The sequence below is a fragment of the Seriola aureovittata genome, chromosome 15 (genome assembly GCF_021018895.1).
Source record: "Seriola aureovittata isolate HTS-2021-v1 ecotype China chromosome 15, ASM2101889v1, whole genome shotgun sequence".
Taxonomy (NCBI): domain Eukaryota; kingdom Metazoa; phylum Chordata; class Actinopteri; order Carangiformes; family Carangidae; genus Seriola; species Seriola aureovittata.
In genome coordinates this window covers 13,691,059-13,714,078 of record NC_079378.1, presented here as the reverse complement: position 1 = coordinate 13,714,078, position 23,020 = coordinate 13,691,059, and the positions used below count along the sequence as shown (strand labels likewise).

The window sequence follows — 23,020 nt, the reverse complement described above, 5'->3', positions numbered from 1 at the left end:
TGTTATTGCTTTTTGTTTTTGTTTTTACCACTGTAAGCTTTTCGAAGCACTTTAAAAACTTGTTTCTGCAGCACAAATACATTTTACTACTAGTGTTATATAGGATAAACTGCATGAATTGCCTCACTTTGAAGGGGTTAGCCCTCTCAACTCTTTGATTCATGTTTTCCCTGTAGTTTAGACTAAATTTGGACTTTTTCCAATGTACTCTGCATTTAGCTGAAAAATATTATTTCAGCAAATATAATTACCATTATGTACTATTTTCTCAACAAAAAAAAAAAAGAAAAGAAAGAAAAGAAAAGAAAGAGAGAAGCTAACCTGGCAATTGTTTAACTTTGGAGTATTTGGCGTTTGGGAATGCACATTGAATTAGAACCAGATGTTAGAGACAGGAGGGAGATGTAGCTGCTGGCCTACTTTTTAAGTTAAACCCGGTTAAAATAGCTCTGCACAGGAAGGTTATGGTCAGGCTCAGTCACTGTTGGTGTGAAAGTGGCCGGAGGAGGAAAGATGAGTAAAGAGTAACGAAGGGGGGGAAAAAAGGGCTGAGCGTCTTCTACTGAAGTCCAGGAAGTTTCTGAAACCGCTACGTTTGCAAAAACTATGAAGAATAGTGGATGGACAGAAAAAAAAATCTACCCGGTTAACCTTTGAACCGTCTTCCTTTCTCTTCACATGAAGTCACAAGACAAACTGTCGTATAATTTCACGAATGACAGTCCTAACGGTAAGCAGGCACACGCTGTGAGTTTAGCAGGTTTTAGGACTAATTTTGTGTCCGCGGGTTAAACAAAACACTCCCGGGAAGGAAAGGAGAGGACTGAGGGAAGGTGTTTGGCACAGAGGAGCTGGAAAGCGGGTGGTTTGTGTTCTTAAATCTTGATGGTCGTTTACATTTTCCGAAAGGTAATAATGAATCCTGGCACCAGTTGCTCATTTCTTGCTAGTAGGTTTTGCATTAACGACTAATCAAAGCAACGCTCTCTGTGTAATTAGTTCAAGGAAGCATGAAATCCTGGAGCCTCAGAATCAGTTCAAGGATAAAAGTGTTTGTTTCTTTCTTTTAATCAGTGACAGGATGTACGTTAGAGACTGGTATCAATAGACACTGTAATTTAGGACAGGACACAACGTTTTAGTCCTTGTCTTCCCTGTCTGTTTTACATTGTAACCCTGCAGCAACATGCCGAACAGTGGAGTTTAAATCTTTAATCTTAGTTTCTTTTTCAAATGCAGAGACAACACGTTCACAGCTAAGCCAGAAGTAGGACACACACATCATGTCTGTCCATTTCAGTCCAGGGTCGGATTCAGGTGTAAATGGGTAATTTTTCATGGGAATATTAACCTTTTTATCTGCATATATCTGTGTGTGTGTGTGTGTGTGTGTGTGTGTGTGTGTGTGTGTGTGTGTGTGTGTGTGTGTGTGTGTGTGTGTGTTTACAGCACCTTGTAATGTTTGAACTGCAGCTGTTGCTTTACATGTGACTGTTTCGCATGGTTTTGTGTTGTTTTTTGCCAAGATGTCAGTCTTGTTTGTGTTATCTACCCATCTCTTAGAAACGTTGCAAAGATGGAGGATGCTAAAGTGGAGATCGATGATGGAAAGGAGGAGAGTGTGGTGCCAGACACAATGTACCAGTAGGTTTATACTTTTTTGACTGCAGACAGCGTTGTAAACATCCCTTTTTTCAGAGGCGCATTCACCTGTACCAACAAGCATTACCCTTTTTCCTCCTTTGCAGCAATATCCGGAAGAAGATATCACCGTTTGTTATGTCCTTCGGATTCCGGTGAGTGTGTTTGGGAATTCCTTTGGAGAGATATTGTGTAACCTTGAGTGATAACTGCTTATGATGTTTGTTTGTTTTTTTTTTATTTCCTTGATGGTGTTTGATGATGATGGTGCTATGTCTTTTCCTGCAGTATATTTGGAATGATATTGATCCTAGTGGACATTGTCCTGGTGATTGTGGACATATCCCTGCCAGCCAAGAACAGAGAGGTTGGAGATGCATTAGAGGCTGTGTCCCTCGTCATCTCCTTCTTCTTTCTCCTCGACGTTCTCCTGCGGGTCTATGTGGAAGGGTGAGTTGAGAAAGGAAGTTTATGATAGTCAGCACCCTGTCGTGATCAAGAAGTCATATGGGTTTGACAAATTTTTATGATCTTGGCAACTCCCCCTCCAGTCTTTAATTTTGTGTTTATTATACACGTTGTGGGTGGATATAGTACCAACACTTGTGCAATCTAATGCATTCTTCATATTCCCTGCACTCTTGCAATAAATCTTACTTTTGTGAAGTTGCCAATGTTAATTATTAGATGACACTGTGTTAAAAGTAACAGTAACAGTATATTGTAAGCTCTCCTGCATGCTAGAACCGCTTGCTTGTGAATGTGAGAGCAAGAAATTTTTCAGTGATGCAAACATTCCTAGAGTCCTGTGTCAGCAGAAACCAAGTGATTATCTGTTAGACAGGACGTTACGAAGAGGAAGCTCAACAGGAAATGTAAGGCATGTACTGGGCTGGTCCTTGGCAAACATAATAACTAAAAGGAATAGCACAGTGTCACTAGATAAATCCAGTCAGCTTGTTGCATGACCTAGGCAGTTTTTTCAACAGCATGTTTTAAGTGTCTTGTGCGACCTTTTAGGTTCAAAGTGTACTTCAGCTCCAAGCTGAACATCGTCGATGCCTGTGTTGTGGTAATCACCCTGGTGGTCACCATGATCTACACCTTCACTGACTTCTCGGGCGTCAATATCATCCCCAGGTACTTCTTCTCTCCCCTGCATGAAATCTTACTAGACATGGCTCATACAGTTTTTTTAGACACTTGGTTCCTTTATAGTAAATAAAGAATAATATAAGTACATGGAATATTTAAATTTGGATTTATAATGATTAGGTTAAGGCCTGATTACATGGAGATCCTTTTGTAATGATACTCATATTAATCTTATGCTGATTTAAAGACCTACACGGCCATAGTCCACACACACACACACACACACACATTGGTAAATGATGATGACCTGCGTACCTCAGGGGTCTGTCCTTGAATCTTTATATCTTATATCTTTATACATGTTACCATTGGGGCCTGTCATCAACAAGCATAATGTCAGCTTTCATTGTCATGCAGATGACAGTTGTAAAATGAATAAACGCAATGACTGCATCATTGACCTCAAATGCTACATGGCCCAGAACTTCCTTCAGCTAAATATTGATAAGACTGAGTTAATTACTGTTGGCCCTGACACAGTTAGTGCTTATACCTCAAAGCACCTTGGCTCTGCCCCAGCAGATGGCTGTAAAAATCTTAGTGTCACCTGTGATAACCACGTCAGCTTGAAGCATGTCAACAGTTGTTCAGTCGTGTTTTTCTGCAGCTCAAGAGACACTCCAAGACCAGTCCAATTTTATCCAGTAGAAAGATTTCATTTCCTCTCATTTGGACTACAGTAACTCTCTCTTTACAGGTCTCAGCCACCATAAGTCAGAGTCAACATAAATTACAGTTTATCCAAAAATGCAGCAGCCAGACTTCTCACTAAAGCCAAACAAGAAAGCACATTACTCCCATTTTAGCTTCATTTCATTGGCTTACAGTAAATTTTAGAACTGATTTTAAGATTTTACTGATGACTTTTAAGGCCCATTCTGGACTTGCACCTACTGTAAGTATATCTCAGATCTAATGACACTATACCAACCTGAGGTCTTCAGCGAAAGCTCTGGTAGCCACCCCACAATCACAGCTGAAGACCTTATTGAAGATTCTTATTATATTTATTATTTTGCTCATTTTAGAATGTTCTTTTATTTTACTCGACCTCATTTGTCGCCCTTTTGCTCATATTTCTTCCCCAATGTTGTATAGACTTTTAAATTGGTTTCCAGTGTTTGTCCTTCATTTTTTATCTTGTCTTGCAAAGCACTTTGTAACTGTGTTTTATTATTATACATATTATATGATGTTCATATTCATGGGTTTTTTTTTTTCAGGGTGGTGACGTTTCTTCGTTTCCTGAGAATAATAATCCTGGTGAGGGTTTTCAGACTGGCAGCTCAGAAGAAAGAGCTGGAGAAGGTCACCAGGAGGATGGTGAGGTCACACCACAGAAACACAGAAAACTGAATATCTGATGTACTAAAGTCCTCTGGAGAATTGCAGCTGTGTGGTAATTGGGTTGGCAATAAGAGAGAAGATGTCTACTACTTCCTGATCATTGACTTGTTGTTTTTCTCAGGTTTCTGAGAACAAGCGACGATATCAGAAGGATGGATTTGACCTTGACCTTACCTATGTCACAGGTAATTGTTACATACTGTGTTACACAAAATAAAACAAGAGATCACTAAAAATTAGATTCTTTAAGAAGTGGAACATTTGTTTGCATCTTTACCCACGTTTCTAGACCGGGTCATCGCCATGTCTTTCCCCTCTTCTGGGAAGCAGTCCTTCTATAGGAATCCAATTGAGGTAAGTCTGGCTGGACTAGGGTCACACAAGTCACACAAGTCCAGACTGTCTCTGTTTTCTGCTTCAGCACGCATGAGTTCACATACCTCACTTTTTTATATATATTTATCAAAATTAATTCATTCATATGCATTGTTAACCTAGCTGTTGAAGAATTCATACACACTGGTGCTTAAGCCTGCTCCTCCTCTCTTTCCGCACAGACCGTGGCGAGGTTCCTGGACACTAAACATGAAGGCCACTATAAAGTTTACAACCTGTGCAGTAAGTTAGCACCTCTTCTCGTCACATGTAATGTGTTCTTTCTCTCTATAAAACTACAAAAACCATGTATCATCTTTTTTTTTTCCAGGTGAGAAAGGTTACGACCCCCAGTTCTTCCACTACAAAGTTGAGCGGGTTTTCATTGATGACCACAACGTCCCCTCCCTGGAGTGAGTAACAATTTCTTTAGTTACGTGTCATCTTTTTGTTTCACTTCCTTCTTTTGCTTGTAATCATATGAAGCCTTTAGATTACAGCTTGTTGTAATTGCGTGTTACTGATATAACCATGAAGAACCTCCTCACCACATTTGCACATTCGCTCTAGGCGTGTGTACTGACTGCAAACATTTCTCTAAGGCATTGTGAACACACACAGAAACAGAATGTGTCACAAACAAGCATCATTTGTACAATATTTTGTCAGCAAATTTCAGCGTCTTTATCACTGTGTGTTCTACTGTCTGTCTCAGGGACATGCTGAAATACACAGCAAACGTGAGGGAGTGGATGTCTGCCGATCCCAAGAACATCATTGCAATTCACTGTAAAGGAGGGAAAGGTGATAACGAACCTACTTGTTTCATTATCGTATTTATTGTCAATTATTTGAGTTAAACAAAGACACTCTTTGCTCTGTTTGACAGGACGCACAGGTACCATGGTGTGCGCCTGGCTTATTGACAGTGACCAGTTTGAGAGTGCACAGGTACATTTTTTTCAAGTTTGAGACTTGTTCAAACAAGGGTTGATGAGTTAGCAACTACAAACTACTTCCTTACATTAATTTCTGTTTGTCCACCAGGACAGTCTGGAGTATTTCGGTGAGAGGAGGACAGACAAGAGTCGGAGCTCCAAGTTTCAGGGAGTAGAGACTCCCTCTCAGGTAAGAACAAGTTAATCAGAGGTCATATTTACAATTACTATATTGTAAGTAATTTTGCCATTTTAGGACTAAACTCAAAGCTGCAATGTGTAGAATTGAATCATTCTGACTGGCGCCTTCCTGTGGTAGCATAAAAAAAAATGCACTGTGGCAGACAGGAGTAAAAGCGACACATAGGACACATTTTTACTTAAATCGTCTTATTTTTCTACAGACATACATTTGACATCAGAATAACATGATTAACAGCTTAAATTGAGTATTTAATAAGAAAAATTGTTATTGTCTTTGTTATTTTTATTATGTTTGTAAATCTTTTTTTAATAATGAGAACTAGATTATTGAAAATCACAATTTTTACTGTATGGCTTGATATCACTTTGCATCATCATAGTAAGTTCCCTCACAAAATCTTAACCACAGACAATGAAGATGATTTATCTCTGTTGTGTCTGTGTGTACCACAGAGCCGGTACGTGGGGTACTACGAGATCATGAAAACCAAGTTCGACAGACAGCTGCCTCCACCTAAAAGCCTCAGGATCAAGAGCATCCGCATCCACTCCATAGCAGGTAAAACCCAGCCAACCAGCAGGGCACTCAATATATCTAACTTCATCCTTTTTGTGCCCGTGTTAATATCTGTTGTGTGTGCTCTTACCCAGGTGTGGGTAAAGGTGATGGCAGCGATCTCAAGGTGAAGATTATTGTGAGAAAAGAGCTGGTATTTCAATGTGTGTGTGCCAAACGGGAGAACTGCACAGTAAGACTCACACTCACACATAAGGCACATACACTCATCAGGTCGTACTGATTCAGTTTGTAGATTGGGTGACAACGTATCTCTGGTGTTTCGTAGGTATTTCCCGACATGGGCAGTAATGCAGTAGTCATCAGCCTACAGGACGGGCCTGTGGTTGAAGGAGATGTGAAGGTCATGTTTGAATCAAGTGCTGTGAGTACTTAGCTTTACACCTTTCAAATACATATCTAAGCAAAAGCTCATATTTAGCCTAATTGTCCTATCGTTCCCTTTAGGGTCTTCCAAAAGGATATGAAGATGTTCCATTCTACTTCTGGTTCAACACCTCCTTCATAGAGGATAACAAGTATGTTTCCGTTTCCCTGATGCAAATCTTTCTGTTGCTCTTGACTCAAACATTTTAGTTTCTGACTGTAAACTCTGCATTCCCTCCAAACTCTCCACAGACTGTTTCTACCCAGGGAGGAACTGGACAACCCACACAAACCAAAGACCTGGGACCTGTACAAGAACGACTTTGGTGTCACCATGTTCTTCTCAGAACCATAATAAAAACCCTTTTGAGCGTTAAGGAAGAGAAAATGGCTTGTTACAGTTGTACATTTAATGATGGGTGGTGAGCAGAGACTAGTAGATCTAAGACCAACTGAAGAAATGAACGAGAGCTCAATGCTAAATTTAAAGAGGCATAAAAATACCTCCACCACCACCAGTTACCTCCACCAAGTCAAATCATGTAGACTGCAGTGTTGCTCATGACCTGAAATGTATAAGAAGAGATATGCGAGTTAGTAGCATCAAATATTTAGTAACGTCTTCCAGTGAATCAGTTGATATCTGTATATGTGACTCTTGTGCGTCTTAAAATAACACTGAACAATTTAAAAAAAGAATCAGAAAAACATTTGCACCTGATAAAACTATAATGCTGGAGCAAGTCATCCCCTCTGAACAATTTAGTCAAATTGAAACTAGCCATTTTGTAATGTACCACGTCTAGCTATGTCTTTATGTAGTGAGTGGTTGATTAGTGGATGGAATCAAACCTGGGTGTACTCTGTGAGGCAGCAGTGGAAACCACAGGGGACTTTACAAGAACAAAGGAAGACATGAGAAACGGAGTACCAAGTTTTCTTATGTAGAGGCTCATAGAATGATGTGACACAGCTCCAGTTTATGTTTTGGAGGCAGCAGGAATTGAAGACATCTGTAGCTTTATTTGGTTTGAAAGTTTTTGTGAGGTGAAATTTGTGTAAATATTGCCAAAATTCACAGCAGCTCACATATAATCCATTTTGGATTATATGCGAGCTGCTGTGAATTTTGGTTCTTGTCATGACTTCTGGAGTCGACTACTCAATGGATACACTTAGTTCGTACAATAGAGAAAAAAAGTGCTGAAAAGTATTTGCTTTTACTTTTGAAAAATTTTAACCAATGTATTGCTACAAAATAAACAACCCTTTAATTTGTAATCAGTATTTTTTCCCTCACAACAAATAAGTGGAGAAGTGTATCAGATTTCATCTTTTACTCATAATTTATACAATCTCTTTAAATTATTGCTCAATTTACAAGTTGCATTTCTTGTCATGCTCATGTTACACCACAGGTCACATTTAGATCAAGATCTGAAATTCTTCCCAAGCTTGTCACACTTGAGCTCAATCAAAGTTGTTCTCTATTAAACCTAGAAGTTAACTAGCCAACAAAAGAATTAAAGTGCAGACAGAAGTAAACCTCAGTGAGAAATACTGATCCTCTTTTAGGTTTGAAGACTTCTTTGCTGAGGCAGATGGTGTCACGCATTAAGGTAGATACTAAGGTGAAACCTGACTGAAATCTCCACAACAGTGCCCACAGAGGACTGTCAAAATTATTGGAGTTTAGATCCTGTAAGCTGCAAAACATCTTAGCAAAACTCAGTCCTCAATAAAGTCAGTGGCCTACTGAATGGTTTTACAAATCTTCAAATCCTAACAAATGCTATATGAACATTGCATTGTGGGACAGGTAAAAAAAAAAAAAAAAAAGTCAGTGGAAAGTTTGCTTTCAAAGTCATGGCTATGTCCCAAGAAAGGATTTGATGAAATTTCCTGTGTGGAGAAAATCTGACGAAAGCATCCAAATTTTATGAAACCCATCCTCCTGATAAGCCTCAAGGACATTAACACTGAAAATAATTTTCATGTTGTAGCAGTCACATTTAAGCATCTAACCCTTTAAGAGATTGCTGTTGAGGATGGATTTTCCCTGACACAAGGCACCCACTACAAAATCATGACAATCTTGAACAAAGCACTTAACCCCTGCTATTTTGTGCATTTCAAGCATTTAACAGAACATCATTCTGGACACTTTCAAGCAGCTTTAACACAATTGGCATTGCTAAACAACAACAGGCAACCCAAAGCCCTGTTGCCAAGCACAATAAGTGAAATGTTTTTGTAAAAACATCACTGGCAACACAAGGCATAACTCAGAACTCTTCAGACTCACCCTCAGGTTTTACAAAATCTACATAAACTGTTACAGTAATAAATGACAAACATACAACAATCCTTGTTGACCCACCAGCAACAGGAAGAATTAACTTTTTCTGGCTAAATTTCGTTTTTGGTCCTATTGCTTTTTCCCTACCCAACCAGTCAGTCCAAACTTCCTCAGATCAACAAAGAGTTTTTCTGGCAGCCTTAACCAAGTTTCCTCCAAAACCATTGAGGAGGTCGCACTGCTCCAGCTCATCATAGCGCCCGCTTCGCAGAAAGCAAAGCACTGTGGTTTTGCAGGTCTCCTTGCAGGGCTCCGACACATGTCCTTTATGTCTTAAGTACCAGAACTTTTGGAAAACTCGGTCATCATTAATAAAGGTCCGAATCAGCCCATTGAAATCAGAAGGGAACAGACTGGAAAGACCATAGGCCTCAGTGGCGCGGTACAGCAGTGTCCATTTCGGGTTTGGTTCCGGGGTGAATGGTGCACCTGGACTGTGGTTTGCCTCTGTGAGGTTGAGGATGTAGGTTTCATGATCAAGCACAAGATGAGAGCTACCTTTGTAATTCCCATCAACATAGTAGACACGGTATCCTGGAAAGAGAAAAACAATACATTTTTTATTTAACTGTGTTGTTTGTTCCTTTCGAAATGTTAAAAGATCACTCAACTAGTTTATAAACTCACCTGGGTTAAGATTAACATAAGTAGTGACACTGGGAGCAATGAATGCCACTCCCAATGGGCGGGTCAGCGTCATCTCATCGTAAAACATTTGGAATTCATCCAGATGTGTATGGCCAAAAAACTGTCCCGTAATTGTACTTTCATATCTGGGGAGAAAAAAAAAAATAGAGGATGTTGAACAAGAATTAGTGAAAACTTTACAACCCGTCTCATCTGATAAGTTGAAAACAGTCAGGCTGACACGTGCAGCAATGTTAACGTTATATATAATAAATATAAAATAAAATAAAATACAAAAAAAAAAGCTTCCGGTCCTGCTTACGAAAACAGAGACGCAAAACCTCTGGATGCAACTTCTATCCATGCAAATACACAAGGGGAAGTGAAACAAGCGTTGTTGGTAATAAGTCAACCACTTTTAATTATCTTCACATTAGTAATGATCCCAAATTACTGATAAATTGGATTGATTACAATAAGCTGAAATTACACTTAATATAGGAGGGCAGCTAAAACAGACAAGTAGCATTTTTGGGGAAATGATTGTTCCGCATTACAGTCTGGTCTGAAACTTCACCAACAATCACACACAGCAAGAAATAACTGCTGAGCGCAGAGAATGTAATCTCCTTCCCTCAGTGACAACGGCAAGTAAACAGGGAACAAAATGACACTGCTACAGCAGTTGTCTTTACTGCACTACAACTTCAATTTGTAATAGTGCTGGGATTGTGCATCTTTAGGGGTCAAATGATCAGTGTAGCTACCTGCTGACAATGTGATAGTAGTTCCAGCTCCAGCTTCCAAGACACAGGCCAGGTGGGATGTGACCAATGATATGTACCTAAATACCGGAGAAAATGACACCAGTTAGAGGATGATTATTGTACTAATAAAACAATATATTTTATTGCAATGTCATGCTCAGCACCAGTTGCTAGAGGGCAGTATAATGAAAAAGACGGAAAGTCATTATCCAGATCTAGCATAAGACATGATTCGTGTTCTTTCAGTTTGATAGTGTTAAGTGAACAAACTACCCTTCAGTCTTCTTTTCAACCCTAAATCTTCCCATACTCTGCTGTGTTCATGTCATCTTTTGTTTTTGCTGCTCTACTCACCTTCTCTCCTTTGTCCTCACTGGCCTGGAGTACATGAACTAGCCACTGCAGCTGGTTAGCAGGGTCAGTAGAGTTCACCATCAGCCAGAAATTCTCTCGGGCACAAAAGTTCATGTTGAGGGACACCACTCTCAGACCAGGCTGAATCTCCACTGTGTAGAATCCTCCATATCTGAAATTAGACCCACAGACATAGTTGAAGGACAAATTTCCAAAATCTTTGTATAGGGAACAATATTCTGTGAAATGTGACCACTTCTGTTTGCAAATGAGTTAGAGCTAAGGTGAAGAACCAGCATCTGACATAAACACAGTTCCTACTTATTTAAAAATAAACCCTCTGCTGGACGTTCATTTTCATTTAGAAACAGCATTTACGTCTTATCTACAAGTTGACCTGACCAGCACAACAATGTCAACACACAACCAAATAACAGAAGTTTTGCATTTAGATAAAATAAAACATGAATATCAAGAACCTTAAAGTGTTCAAAGCTTGCTCTGGTAACCATGCTGACCACTCCTCTGCCATTGTATTGTAGAGCCAGGCGGAGGATCTGTTACCATGTACAAAGGGTGGTGGGAAGCTGTTTACTGGCGTACTCTCATGGTTTCCTACGGCAGGGTAAACTGTCACATTAGGTCCCAGGTGCCTGCACAGAAAACAGAAAAAAAGAGAGTCAATAGCCGTTTGGATCAATTCCAGGCAACACATGACAAACATTACATAAACATCCTGAATGCAATCAACAGGCTGTGAGTCAGAGTACAAGAGTATTGGAGGTTAAATCCAAGCAACTGTGTTATCCAGACAATCCAATAGCAGCTGTTGATCACCCACAACATAGCTGACATTTTGAACACTATGTTTCATCAGTTATTCTATTAGAAACTACTCTGACAGGTCAGTTGCTGGTAAAGCTATCTGCAGTAGTAACAGGACTACACATGCACTATGTTATGTGTGAAACGAGCAATTATCTTTATCACGTGCCAAAAAACTCAAAGTTGATCTTAAAGGAAAATTACTTGTGGATGAGCCTGGAGATGACTGTAAGCTCTGACAGCTGTTGTTTCCTGGTCTGAGACCAAACATTGTGTGCTGGTATATCTCCGGTCCAGTAGACCCAGTCCCAGGGTCCGGTTCTGGCAGCATTTTCCAGGAGGTTCTCCACTGTACGCAGAGGCAGGTCACACTTACTGTAGGTTCCCCAGTACCCAGCCTCTCTCCGCCTCCAGCTGGGAGAGCCTGAGTCTTTACGACAACACAGAGGGTCCTTGCAGTCTGCAGCGCTGCCGGCTTCATACTCCTGTCAGTGGAGATAAATTTATTTATTTATTTATTTTTTTTTTTTTAAAGCAGGACTCGATCCAAAACAAAGTCAGGTGATCAAAATCATGCCCCCCCCCCATTTTCAGTTTAGTCATTCCAGATTTCCTGGGAAAGCGCCAATATCCTTTCAGGTAAATCAATAACTTCAACCTTTTGGATGGTATAACCTTGTGGTCCTCTGTCAATATGAAACTGCATTTAAGGCACATAATTTCAGATAGACCAACTTTAAAGGCACTTTAAAAAAATCCAGGATGTTGTCACACATCTTAAAAGATTTGTAAACCAGCACTTGCTATAATTACTTCAGTACAATTCTGCTTTGATTATCCTCTTAACAGCACACACTCACCTTGTCCCAGTGGATGTCAGTTAAAAACAGGATCCTGCTCTGTGGAGAGCCAGGTTTGGGAGGAGAGGGTGGTGCAACAGGGGGCTTAGGGACTTTTGGTAAGGTAATGTTCCAGGGTGCGTAGATGTCAAATTTACCACAGGAAGGCCCCACCAGCAGGGCGCACGCTTCACTGGGCCACAGCAGGGACTCCTGCAGGGCCCGGATGAAGTCATCCCTGAACAGCTCTGTTATTTCTCGACACACCAGCTCATCAGCCAGATGGAGACGGATACATGCCTCACCTACTGCACGTGCCACTCGCTCCTCATTTGTATCACTCTAGGAGAGGTTACAAAAAAGGCAGAACAGAATCAAAGAAATGGATTGAAAAATATTGCTTCACTGTCTGAAGTTAAAACCTCAAACTTCCTGAAAAAGCAACAAAATTGAAATGAGCTTGAATCATATGAAAATGTCCAATTTACTAAGCCACAATATGGCACTCTATAACATGCACAAGTCACACTCTTGAATGATAATTCAACAATAAACAGTTTAGAAAGTGCGTTTCTGAGAACAACAGCTGTAGCTAATGTACAACAGTAACACTTGAGGTCCAAAAAGAGACCATATGATTGACATATCTCAAGCACATTTTTATGCTGTATAAGTTTTGTGCTAAAGATTATGTCATTTACGAGGGGCAGAAAAAGAAGCGGTCCTTCTCCATATGGGGCCCTTAGTGTCACATGCTGCATTTGCTTGTAAACTTGAGTAACCCTGTCTTGTAGAAGTCACAATAACATTTTTGTTAACCTATATTCAAAGCAGTATGTGCACTTTAAGCAACAAGATGTGAATTACTCACATTATTGTAAATCACATTGTAATGAAGAATCACGATTAGATAAAGAAATTATCTTGAATTAAGTAATTTTCAAACTGACAGACGCTACAGCAATCAGTGAAATATTACCAAAAGATGAAGCAATAATTTAGCCCATAGTTCAGACTAGGCCGTCAGAAACCTTTAACTGATTATAGACAGAACAAAAAGAAGTGAGCAAACAGAAGACAGGATCAACAATGTGTTTAAGTTACCCTTACATTTATCATTATGAAGGTAATGAACAGCATGTCTTGATCTCAACTACAATCCTCATGAAGCTTATAATGTTCAGTTTTTGTTGAAACTTTATAGGGGGTGTTGACTTGTTCAACTTTATTTTGGAAGTTGCAGTTTGTGATGTTTTGAATTGTTCTTGCATTATCCTGAGAGGTGTAGTCTATCATCATTCATGTAAAAATGATGTTTGCAGACAAAATATTACAAAACACCTCTTGATATGATGAAACACAATGCGAAACAACCAAAAGTGCAGCTTCCAGAGTGACGGTAAAGTTCAATCAACACTTCTCTTGACAATATTTCACTTCTCTGAACAGTTGCAGAACAAACTGAAAAAAAGGCAGCATGTGCATTATTTTTTATCTAGGTGTGTGAAGCAGATATGCTGTCAAAATTACTGTAATGTTTTGTTTTTTCACACCAGTGCATGCTTCCTTTCCTCTGTTTGCCCACTACTTATACTTTTATTCTGCTAATGAACAAGTTAAGATTTCTGATTTCCTGGACTTAACCGCGGGTCGCAGTTGGTTGAACCACAGTTGAATGATTTTACTGGTTGTAGCTTTTCTCAGTTTAATTACATTTAAGTTCATTTTAGGAGCTATTTTAAAAGCCAATGGGATGTCACACCTTGTAATGAGCACCAGCATCCTCTTTAGTAATCTGGGTAAAACACTTAGAAACTTTACCAGAAGCGCGATATCAAGGATGGTGAAGACTGCTTTGCACAGGGGGCAGGTGATATTTCTCCAATTAAATCCGAGATGTGGACGACTAAACTGCTCCATGAACACCAGGCTGGGCTGTCCTGAGGTCCGTGCTGGATGACAGGACGCTAACAGCGGCAACATTAGCACCAGTGTGCAGGTCATGAGCCCCAAAGAGGGCAGCAGTGTGGGGAGTCTCATCGTCCTGACAGCAGGTGTCCCACGAGAAGTGTTTGTATGCAGCCACTGTGTAAGACATGAACCAAACCACACAAAAAGCGGGGGGCGTCAAGGAAGTGGTTTAACTTAACACTTAGCTTTGAGAATAAATGACTCTCTCACACACCCGTAAGACACAAACTTTTCCACTTCATGTGAACCGGCAAAACCCTGGTAACAAAGTAGCTAGCTAGCTACTCCTTTACCACTGTACCTCAGGAAAAAAGTGCTGTCGTCGTCTCCCCCACTTGGAGCAGTGAACACCGGCAGGTCAGGAGATTGGAGACAGTCGTGCTTCAACCTCCACAAAGAGCAGAGGAAAAAAAGGTCGACGAGCCCGTCAGTCTGCAGCACACTGCTTGTTATGATATGACGCTCACTGTGCGAGCTTGTGAAAGGCACAAAAAGTCAGCTGACTTATCACGTGCCCAAGTTTTTTTCTCTCTCCTTTCTTCCGCGAGCAAATTTGTGACATTAACCGCAGCTGAGTTATCAATTAATTACACCTGCAGTTTTTGCGAGCAGAATGCATTGACTTTTCAGCCTCCCCCGACCAACACCATTTTGACCAGCATGTTTGTACTTTGTTTCCCTTTCAAGCTGCATCATGTCAGTCATACAGTCTAGTACAAAAACAATCATAACCCCAAGTTACTACTCCCATCTACTTCCAAATAAATATGATACTGCTATAAAATCCATCAGAGATTTAATTTGTCATACACAGCTCCCAAAAAAGAACAGTTATCTGGAAGTGAGCTGAGCTGCAAGTGAGTGGAAATAGTGTTTGACAGTTGAATAATCATCAATCATAGCTGGAGCTTTCAGCCCCATCTTGTGGCCTTCATCAGTGGATAGAGTTTGCCCAGCAGCAAACTGCGTCCACTGAAGAAAGCCACAGGAAAACTTTCCAGTAAGCTCAACTCGTGCTATTTTTTTTTTTTAAACTAACATGATCATTAAGAAAGATGATGTCTCGAAATAAAAGAACGGGTTTGTCATAAATATAAAACATTTATTGCATTGGCATTTGTTAATGTGTAGAAAAGCAACACATTTCTTTGGATCAGTTTCTGAGCAATTGTGTCTTGACACATCACTGAATATAATCCTCACTGGACTGAAAAGATTGCCAGCATTTCAGTTTAAGCTATAATAAAAGAGCAACATAGCTAAAGAACATTTATACCTCAAATTTAAATTATACAAAAAAAGCAATATAATACTTATTGTTTGGATTGTGTAGCTTAAGTGGTCTCTGACATTATTTACAGCAGCTTAGCAGATACATGATTGAAGTGAAGATAAAGAGTGGTTTGATGATAAAAAACATAATAACAGGAGTGCACAAGTTGTTGCGGTTGCATTCACTTGTCTTGCATCTTCTCCAGGATGGGGACAATCATGTCAAACTTGGGTCTCTTGGCTGGGTCTTCGTTCATGCAGAGCCTCATTAGCTTACAGATATGAGGTGAAATCCCTGGAGGAATGGTGGGCCGAAGACCCTCGAGAGCCACCTGGGAAATGGGAAGTGAGATTCAAAGTCACTGTTAATATTGTAATAACTTTCAACATTTTATTCTTTAAGCAGTATTTGTTTTCCAAGAAATACACAGATACTGGATGTGAACATATAGTGTAGGCCTGTGGGTATATAAATGCTGCACCCACTTACCTTCATGCCTATCTCCATGTGTGAGAGGTCAGCAAAGGGGACCTCCCTGGTAACCAGCTCCCATAGTAACACTGCAAAGCTCCACATGTCAGCTGATCTCCTGTTGATGTCTTCAGGCCTCTTCTGCAGGGCTGAAAAAAAAAGAGGGACAAGGAAAACCATAAAACATAATGGAATAACTCGTAGAGTTTGTTTTCATCCTGTAACTTGGGCAACACACCAGATGAACAGCTTGACAGCCACTGAAGAGGGACTAAATTATATAGTACAGTATGACTCATAAAGTCTATGGAGGTATTATGGGAGCAGGATTTAGGCAGGAATGAGGGGAGCCAACAGGAACAAAAATGAATAACTACCTTCAGGGGCCATCCATGCTGGAGAGTACATACGACCAGGACACTGGAAGGAGAACTTTGCATCTGCCATGCTTATTCTGGCTGTCATGTCCTCATCAATCTGCAAATTCATCACATCAGCTTAATAGTGTGTTAGTGCAGTGGCAGTGATAGACTAAGATCTTTCAGTGGTCAAAGACGGTACTTACCATGACGTGCTTACTGTTGAGGTAAAGCCTTGAAACCATTGGTTCTAAGGTGTGGAGGAAAGCCATGCCGCTGGCAATGTCCAATGCAAACTTCACTGCTTGGTTTTGGTCGACCACCAGAGCTGAGAAAGGGAGGGAAGACAAAGACAGAGGAGGACAAGGAGACAAGAAGGGCCGGAGGAAGGGTAAAGAGTACAGTGGGGTGAAGATGGTTGTGTGATGTCCTCCATCTACAGTAGCAATCCTCAGCCATAGTGCTTTGGGGATGGAATAAACCTCAATGCAAATTTTATTCATTTCCGTTTCATACATGTGCTTGAATCACTTACTAGTGCCCTGGTGGAGTATGTTGTAGAGGGATCCGTAAGGCATATAGTGGGTAATGATGATGGGGTGAGGGGATGGAGGCGACTGACAGGCCCCGAGAACAGGCAGAATATTTGGATGAGAAAAGATCCTAGGGAGACACGACAGACAGAGCAAGAACATGTGTGTAATGTTAAAAAAAAAGGAAGACAAAAGTAAGCATTTATATCTTCTTCAAAAATGGAAGTCTTTCCCAGCTGATAAGGAATTAACCAGTTCAGAACATGGAAATAAGAAATGTCTCCTATAACTTGCTCTGCATGAAGAAAACTCTTCAACAATCCTTATTATTGTACACCATTACAAGTTAAGCTGAACAGTAGTTTTTCTTTATCTGAAGCTCTTTCATTTTTGCAATCCATGTCAGATTTTATGTTGCCTCTGAATTTTTTTTTGTGCTTTTATATTGGCATCAATTCCCAAAAGAGGGCAAGAACTAAAGCCAACACGGAACCACACTGCCAAGTTCTTCCTACTGCACACTCCGCCTTCCTGGTGGGGGATCATTCTTTGACTTGGCCTGCTCAGAGGTTTCTCTCATTCTTGTTCTATTTAAGGTTTTGTTGCGAGTTTTTCTTTTCACTTCATGAGGGTCTGAGGTTGGTGGGACTGACTAAGCTTGTCGAAGGATAGGTAATATGCTAATCTGGTCGGATATAGTACCTGTCACACATGCTCGTGAGTAGCTCATTCGATATATGTACGTCACACAGCCGTAATTTAATCAATAATGATTCACTGAATGCAGCTGTCCTTCTTCGGGCTCCGCTAAACCTGTCTTAACATGTTTGTCTGAGTTGACTTTCAGCTCGACAAAATCCTCTCTTGCTATTGTCTGTACACGTTTCAACATAGGAAAGATGCAACTCTTTGCCATTTGGGCAATTATTTGGCAAGTAAGAACATAATGCACAAACTGATACAAGAACATCAACATGGGCCAATGCAATAATGACACACAGGATTCAGAATAAGGTTCCATTTTTAAGTTAATTTCATGCCATAGCGGAATTCATGTTTACTAACAGAGGGAGGTTTGTGGTTTTTCACACTGTAGAGCAGGACACATGACATGGGGAAGAGGGCCAAGGAATATTTCACTGCAACACCAACCAAAAGTCATTCCTTTGACCTCTAACAATAAAAATAAATCCTCTGCTTATTGCACAAGATCCGAAGTTCTTATTCACCACTGACCTCAATCACCACTAATCAATCACATCCCACATCACATTAGCACTTTGTTTACCCGGATGTGAAGAGAGAGAAACAGCAAAAACAAATGTATTAGCCTCAGTTTATGCAAGCAAACAGATTGACAGCACATGACCCAGTGATGCCCATAAATGAATCCTTATGTAACTATTCTGCATGGAGACACCATATTTAACCACAATAACAAACCTTAGTTTTGGATGCTCTTCGTTGAAGTCTCTGCTCTTCCTGGTGGTCCAGTCTCTCACCTGTAGCACCTTCACTACAATCTCATCCCCTTGCCACCGGCCCTGCCATAACTGCAGACAGAGCAAATGATCATAGTCTAGTAAACAACAGGTGAGCTGAAAAATACAAAAAAAAAAAAAACAGTAAACACTGATTGCAACTGACCTCTCCAGACTGATTTTCATTGATCTTTGCCAGGAGTGAAAGCTGCTTAAAATCAATACCAGCCTGCTTGTTGAGGGTCCCATTACCTGTAAGAGCAGAAATGTAAATAATCACAAAAATATCCTGATTTGAGATGTTGATTCTTTCCTTTTAATGAAATGATACTCACGAGGTCGTGTTCGCATGGTGCCCTTCCAGAAAGTTTCCTTATAGGGGACTTTGGTCATACTCTGGCCCATTTTCTCTGCCTTTTCTAAACACATACGCAAAAAAGAAGTAACAATACAAAATAAAGTGGTGAAACTTGAGTTTTGCCAACGTGATGATTTTCTTCTTTCATATGAATAACCTCTTAATGTGTTAAAATGCCCACAAATAATTTCTGACCTTGAAGGAGCTGTTTTAGGTGAGGCTTGGCCTTATCCAGAGGTGTCTGTCCATACCTGTTACATACACACACCTGGGCACCACTGGCCACCAAGTCCTAAAACCAGGGGTTAAACTGTGTTATGTATGTACAGATTGGATTACAAGCATAGGTTCTGGATTGGAAGAACCTATATACATTTTTTAGCCAACAGACTGTGAAAAAAGAAGTGGAGAATCTCTGTGTGTGTATTTCAACTAACCTCTGCCACTTCATCTTGACCCCAGAAGCAGGCGTAGTGGAGTGGTGTGTTTCCATGCTCGTTGACTGTGTTGGGGTCTGCTTTGCACTGAATCAGCTGGCATTCACAAAGTTAGAAAGTTAGAAAACGGAACAACAGGGGCAAGTTTTCTCCCCTCAGACCGTCTATAAACAACACACGCACGGCCCAGTTGTTACCATATATGTATGTCTGACTGTGTTTACCTTAGCCACGATGTCTCTGTGTCCATGACTGGAGGCGAGATGCAATGGGGTATCGTCACCACGGTTCATCACGTTAATACGAGCACCTCTCATGATGAGCATGTCAACAACACCGCTCCTCCCTTCCCTGCATGCCCAGTGGAGGGGGCTGAAGCCATGGTCATCACTAAAGCACAAGACACACAAAGAGAATGAAGAGCAAAGAAGGAGAAATCCTAAGATAATTAGCTCAGCAATCTTTAAGCTGTGATAGACCTGCTTTTTAAAGCTTTATAATCATAGGTTGGCAACATTTAGAGGTAAAGACGTACTTTGTTGCTTTGTGTGTATGACATTGCTGGTGGGCTTTCTTAACAACTCTAAGCATATGTCAGCTGACAAAATACTATCTGTGTCGTTCTTTCTTTGACACTCACACAGGTTCTCACATCCTCAACCTACAAATCTTTATTTAGACTTAAGCACATGCTTCCTTGCTCTGCCTGCAGCCTTTACCCATTTGATGACTGGCCCAGTGATAAATATGTCTGTGCAAGCTGGAATGCCTGCTAACATATTCAAAGACGGAAACACACAGACAGCGTACATAGCACTGCTGCAGTCTGCAAGGAGCCAAACTATCACCTACGTGTGACTGGCCCCCTTCACCCAATTGAGTCCTTTACATTAGCTGACCCCGAGGCAGCTGCTGGGGCTTCTCACAATTCCCTGCAAAGCCACAAACTTTACACTATATTTAACAATAAAACTCAAGAGGGCTTGTATAGTCCGTAGGAAATGGCTACAGTACTTGCTCACACTAAAGTGAAACAGCAGTTAGTCACATTCTCTGTCAATTCTGATCCAGCACTGTCGACAGACAGTTCATAGTCTGCACAACCCTGTGTGCTATAAAAAGTAACAGGGAAAAAAACTCAGGAATGACAGAGTAGAAAATACACAGTGGAATCCTCAGCAACACATTCTCTCGCCTTTTTTTTTTTTTTTTTTTCCAAGTGTCTTCCTGTGTTGCTCACTCCCAGGGGAGATCTAAAATTTTAATTCCTACTAAGCGACATACTTTCCAATGTATAACACTTAGTACATATTATTGGTTACGCTGAAGGGGGAAAAAAAGGCCACTTCACAAAGTTGAGCCTCCTCAGACTAACAGCCAAAGCAAGGCCTCCAGCATAATGACTGGTCTCTCAGATGTTTATGTGGGACTGCAGCTAGCTGCCTGAGAAGCTCTGTCAGCGAGGGCCTGGCCCTGTATGGAGTTGAAGAGAGGAAATGGCCTTGGCTGTTGCGTGGTTGGCTAGCAGCTCTGCAGCCCTCAAAGTCAACGTCAACAAACTGCACATATATGGCCTGGCCCAAGAATGAGATAACAAAGGTCTTTAGCAGTGAGGTCTTCTAGCTTCTCTCTAGCTAGGGAATTATGTAAACAGGCAGAAGTGCTCTTTATATCTAATAGGACTGCAACTCATGAGTATTATAAATTCATCTAATCGCTTCCATTTTAGATTAATTAATTATTTTTTTAATGTATAATATGTCAAAAAAAGCCAGTCGCTTATTCCCAGAAAACATCTTCAAAGTGGTTGTTTTGTCAGACCAACAGTATGAAATCCCAGTTATTCAATTTAAAACAATTACCTGACTATCAGATGTGTTTTTGATTGATTTTCTGTCAACCAAATTGTTTCAGCACTACAAACTAAAGTCTGTCTGTGTTTTTCAGTCCAGTGTACGATGAGTTTCAGGTTATATTCAGTCGTCTGAGTCATTTATGTCACCGCACAACCTCCCAAAATCACCCACTGATTTAATACACACACACACACACACAGTTTTTAGAGATGACATCATGAGGAGAGAAATCCAAGAAGAAAAGGGGGAAAAAGTACAAACTGGACTGGAATTACCAAAGCTGGGTGATGTTCAGCAGTATGTGGAGTTGCAGAGAGAGCACAATATGGAAACTATTTGTCCACCTCTAATGTGCCAAGGGTTGCTTTTGTATGCACACACACACACACACACACACGAGCAGAGAATCGCTCACCTACCATACCAAATGTGGTACGTTTGCTTTAAAGACTGCTCCAATCATAAGCCACTGTACTCCATGTGTTATTGCAATGGCATTATAGTCATCTGTAACACAGTCATCTTCAAGCTTTGTATATTTGAGGGGAGTGTGTGCAGATATATCCGCTTACCCCAAGTTGAGGTCATTCTCTGTGTTGTCCAACCACAGACGAACAGCCACAGAGTTGCCTTCTCGACACTGTGTGAAGATGTCATCCATAGCTATGCTGTAGGTTCCCTCGCTTGACTCTTTGCTCTTTCAATCTCTTTCAAGATCAGGAGCATGTAGCCTGCAAAAGGTGATAAACAAAGACTCCTATTATGGTTTGTACAGATTCTTTTGCTACACACTGTGCATCTTCCCTGGGGGGGCTGATACATGCAGGTAAACAGACATTACTCCCTGTCTTCTGAGCCTCCGATGACTTGTATTAAGTTAATGTCCATATTGTGACATTAATGTGTGATGAAAAGAACAGTATCCATTCGTGAGTGAGCCTAACTGTACATTTATAGTATATTACTAGACATTCATTCTCATTTTAATCCAGTCTTTTAAGTTTTATACTGATTAGTAGTGTAGAGTTATAAAACTGTGAATCCAAGTACTTAAATAGCTGTACATTTATTCACATTTCCCACATTTCCCCATGGCTTTATCTTCCTCCGTGGAATCGGATGGGCTGGCCTGTTGGATCACTTTGAAATCTATTGTTAAAAAGTCAAAGTGAAGTTGGACATCCACTACAACCTCTCCCCAGCACAAAGGAAACAAAACCATTAAACAAACAAACGCGTTCTCAAAACTCTTACCTGGAGCCAAACGATCGATTTCTTGTCAGTTTCGTTTTTTTCCGTTTTCCCCCCGAAAGTCGGTCGTCTCCTCAAATTTAAGAGCAGGGAATGGTCGGTCTGAGTCCACGCCCCGCTCCTCGGAGTTGATGTAGGCAGCTACTGGTGAGAAGTTAGAGGAGCTCCGCTACTGGCTCTGCCCTGTGCCGGGACTCTCACACGACAGCGCCCCCTGCTGGAGGCAATGCAATGATGCTACACCCAAGGGTAAAACTAAATGGGGCCGAAGATGACGAGATAAGGTAGGTGAGGTGGCTGTGCGGTTTTTTTTCTTCTTTTCAATGAAAGAAAGCATTCACAGAATAAATGTTAGCATAAATTTAAGACTGTGATGTATCAAAAGGCAAATTTAAACTCTAAAAACATTTTTATTTTTTCTAAATGTATGAAAAAATAAAACTAATGAAGACACATGAATATAGAGGAAGGAAAATCAACAAGAATGAAATTATTTTTTATTATTATTTGTTTGCCTGTAATATCTGCTTATCTGTGATAAATTCATAGCCTATAGTGGGGGCTGACTGATGCTGATACCAATATCAAAATCTAGAGAGTTTAAAATCTAGTGACACACATTGCTCACATTTTTCTTTTTCTCTTTTCCTTTTACG

The 23,020-nt window shown here is 40.5% G+C and overlaps 3 protein-coding genes across 6 annotated transcripts; 1 reads left to right on the top strand and 2 right to left on the bottom strand.

The window, feature by feature from the left end:
- Window positions 1-302: 302 nt before the first annotated feature.
- tpte (transmembrane phosphatase with tensin homology) lies at window positions 303-7,884 on the top strand. Of its 3 annotated transcripts, none has more exons than XM_056397653.1 (19): window positions 303-730; window positions 1,240-1,327; window positions 1,564-1,644; window positions 1,749-1,796; window positions 1,930-2,091; window positions 2,662-2,781; window positions 4,020-4,119; window positions 4,265-4,328; window positions 4,433-4,497; window positions 4,701-4,761; window positions 4,850-4,931; window positions 5,234-5,322; window positions 5,408-5,469; window positions 5,566-5,646; window positions 6,114-6,219; window positions 6,312-6,409; window positions 6,506-6,601; window positions 6,685-6,755; window positions 6,856-7,884. In XM_056397653.1, the coding sequence occupies exons 2-19, from the start codon at window positions 1,284-1,286 to the stop codon at window positions 6,956-6,958; spliced, it is 1,533 nt and encodes a 510-aa protein (XP_056253628.1). In that variant the 5' UTR covers window positions 303-730; window positions 1,240-1,283; the 3' UTR covers window positions 6,959-7,884. The 3 variants fall into 3 exon arrangements, with proteins under 3 accessions (XP_056253628.1, XP_056253630.1, XP_056253629.1); XM_056397654.1 differs by lacking the exon at window positions 303-730 and adding an exon at window positions 738-909; XM_056397655.1 differs by lacking the exon at window positions 1,240-1,327.
- A 41-nt stretch (window positions 7,885-7,925) lies between these two features.
- Window positions 7,926-14,801, bottom strand: smpd1 (sphingomyelin phosphodiesterase 1). Of its 2 annotated transcripts, none has more exons than XM_056397652.1 (9): window positions 14,560-14,801; window positions 14,196-14,459; window positions 12,396-12,716; window positions 11,740-12,020; window positions 11,190-11,363; window positions 10,711-10,882; window positions 10,357-10,433; window positions 9,590-9,735; window positions 7,926-9,496 (listed from the first exon to the last, which is right to left on the bottom strand). In XM_056397652.1, the coding sequence occupies exons 2-9, from the start codon at window positions 14,412-14,414 to the stop codon at window positions 9,078-9,080; spliced, it is 1,809 nt and encodes a 602-aa protein (XP_056253627.1). In that variant the 5' UTR covers window positions 14,415-14,459; window positions 14,560-14,801; the 3' UTR covers window positions 7,926-9,077. The 2 variants fall into 2 exon arrangements, with proteins under 2 accessions (XP_056253627.1, XP_056253626.1); XM_056397651.1 differs by having other exon boundaries at window positions 14,647-14,801.
- Window positions 14,802-15,426: 625 nt separating this feature from the next.
- ilk (integrin-linked kinase) lies at window positions 15,427-22,505 on the bottom strand. Its single transcript, XM_056398432.1, has 13 exons — window positions 22,368-22,505; window positions 21,686-21,844; window positions 19,482-19,647; window positions 19,258-19,353; window positions 19,016-19,112; window positions 18,798-18,881; window positions 18,629-18,714; window positions 18,425-18,534; window positions 16,984-17,111; window positions 16,655-16,776; window positions 16,467-16,566; window positions 16,108-16,238; window positions 15,427-15,949 (listed from the first exon to the last, which is right to left on the bottom strand). The coding sequence occupies exons 2-13, from the start codon at window positions 21,772-21,774 to the stop codon at window positions 15,800-15,802; spliced, it is 1,359 nt and encodes a 452-aa protein (XP_056254407.1). The 5' UTR covers window positions 21,775-21,844; window positions 22,368-22,505; the 3' UTR covers window positions 15,427-15,799.
- Between the last annotated feature and the right edge of the window lie 515 nt (window positions 22,506-23,020).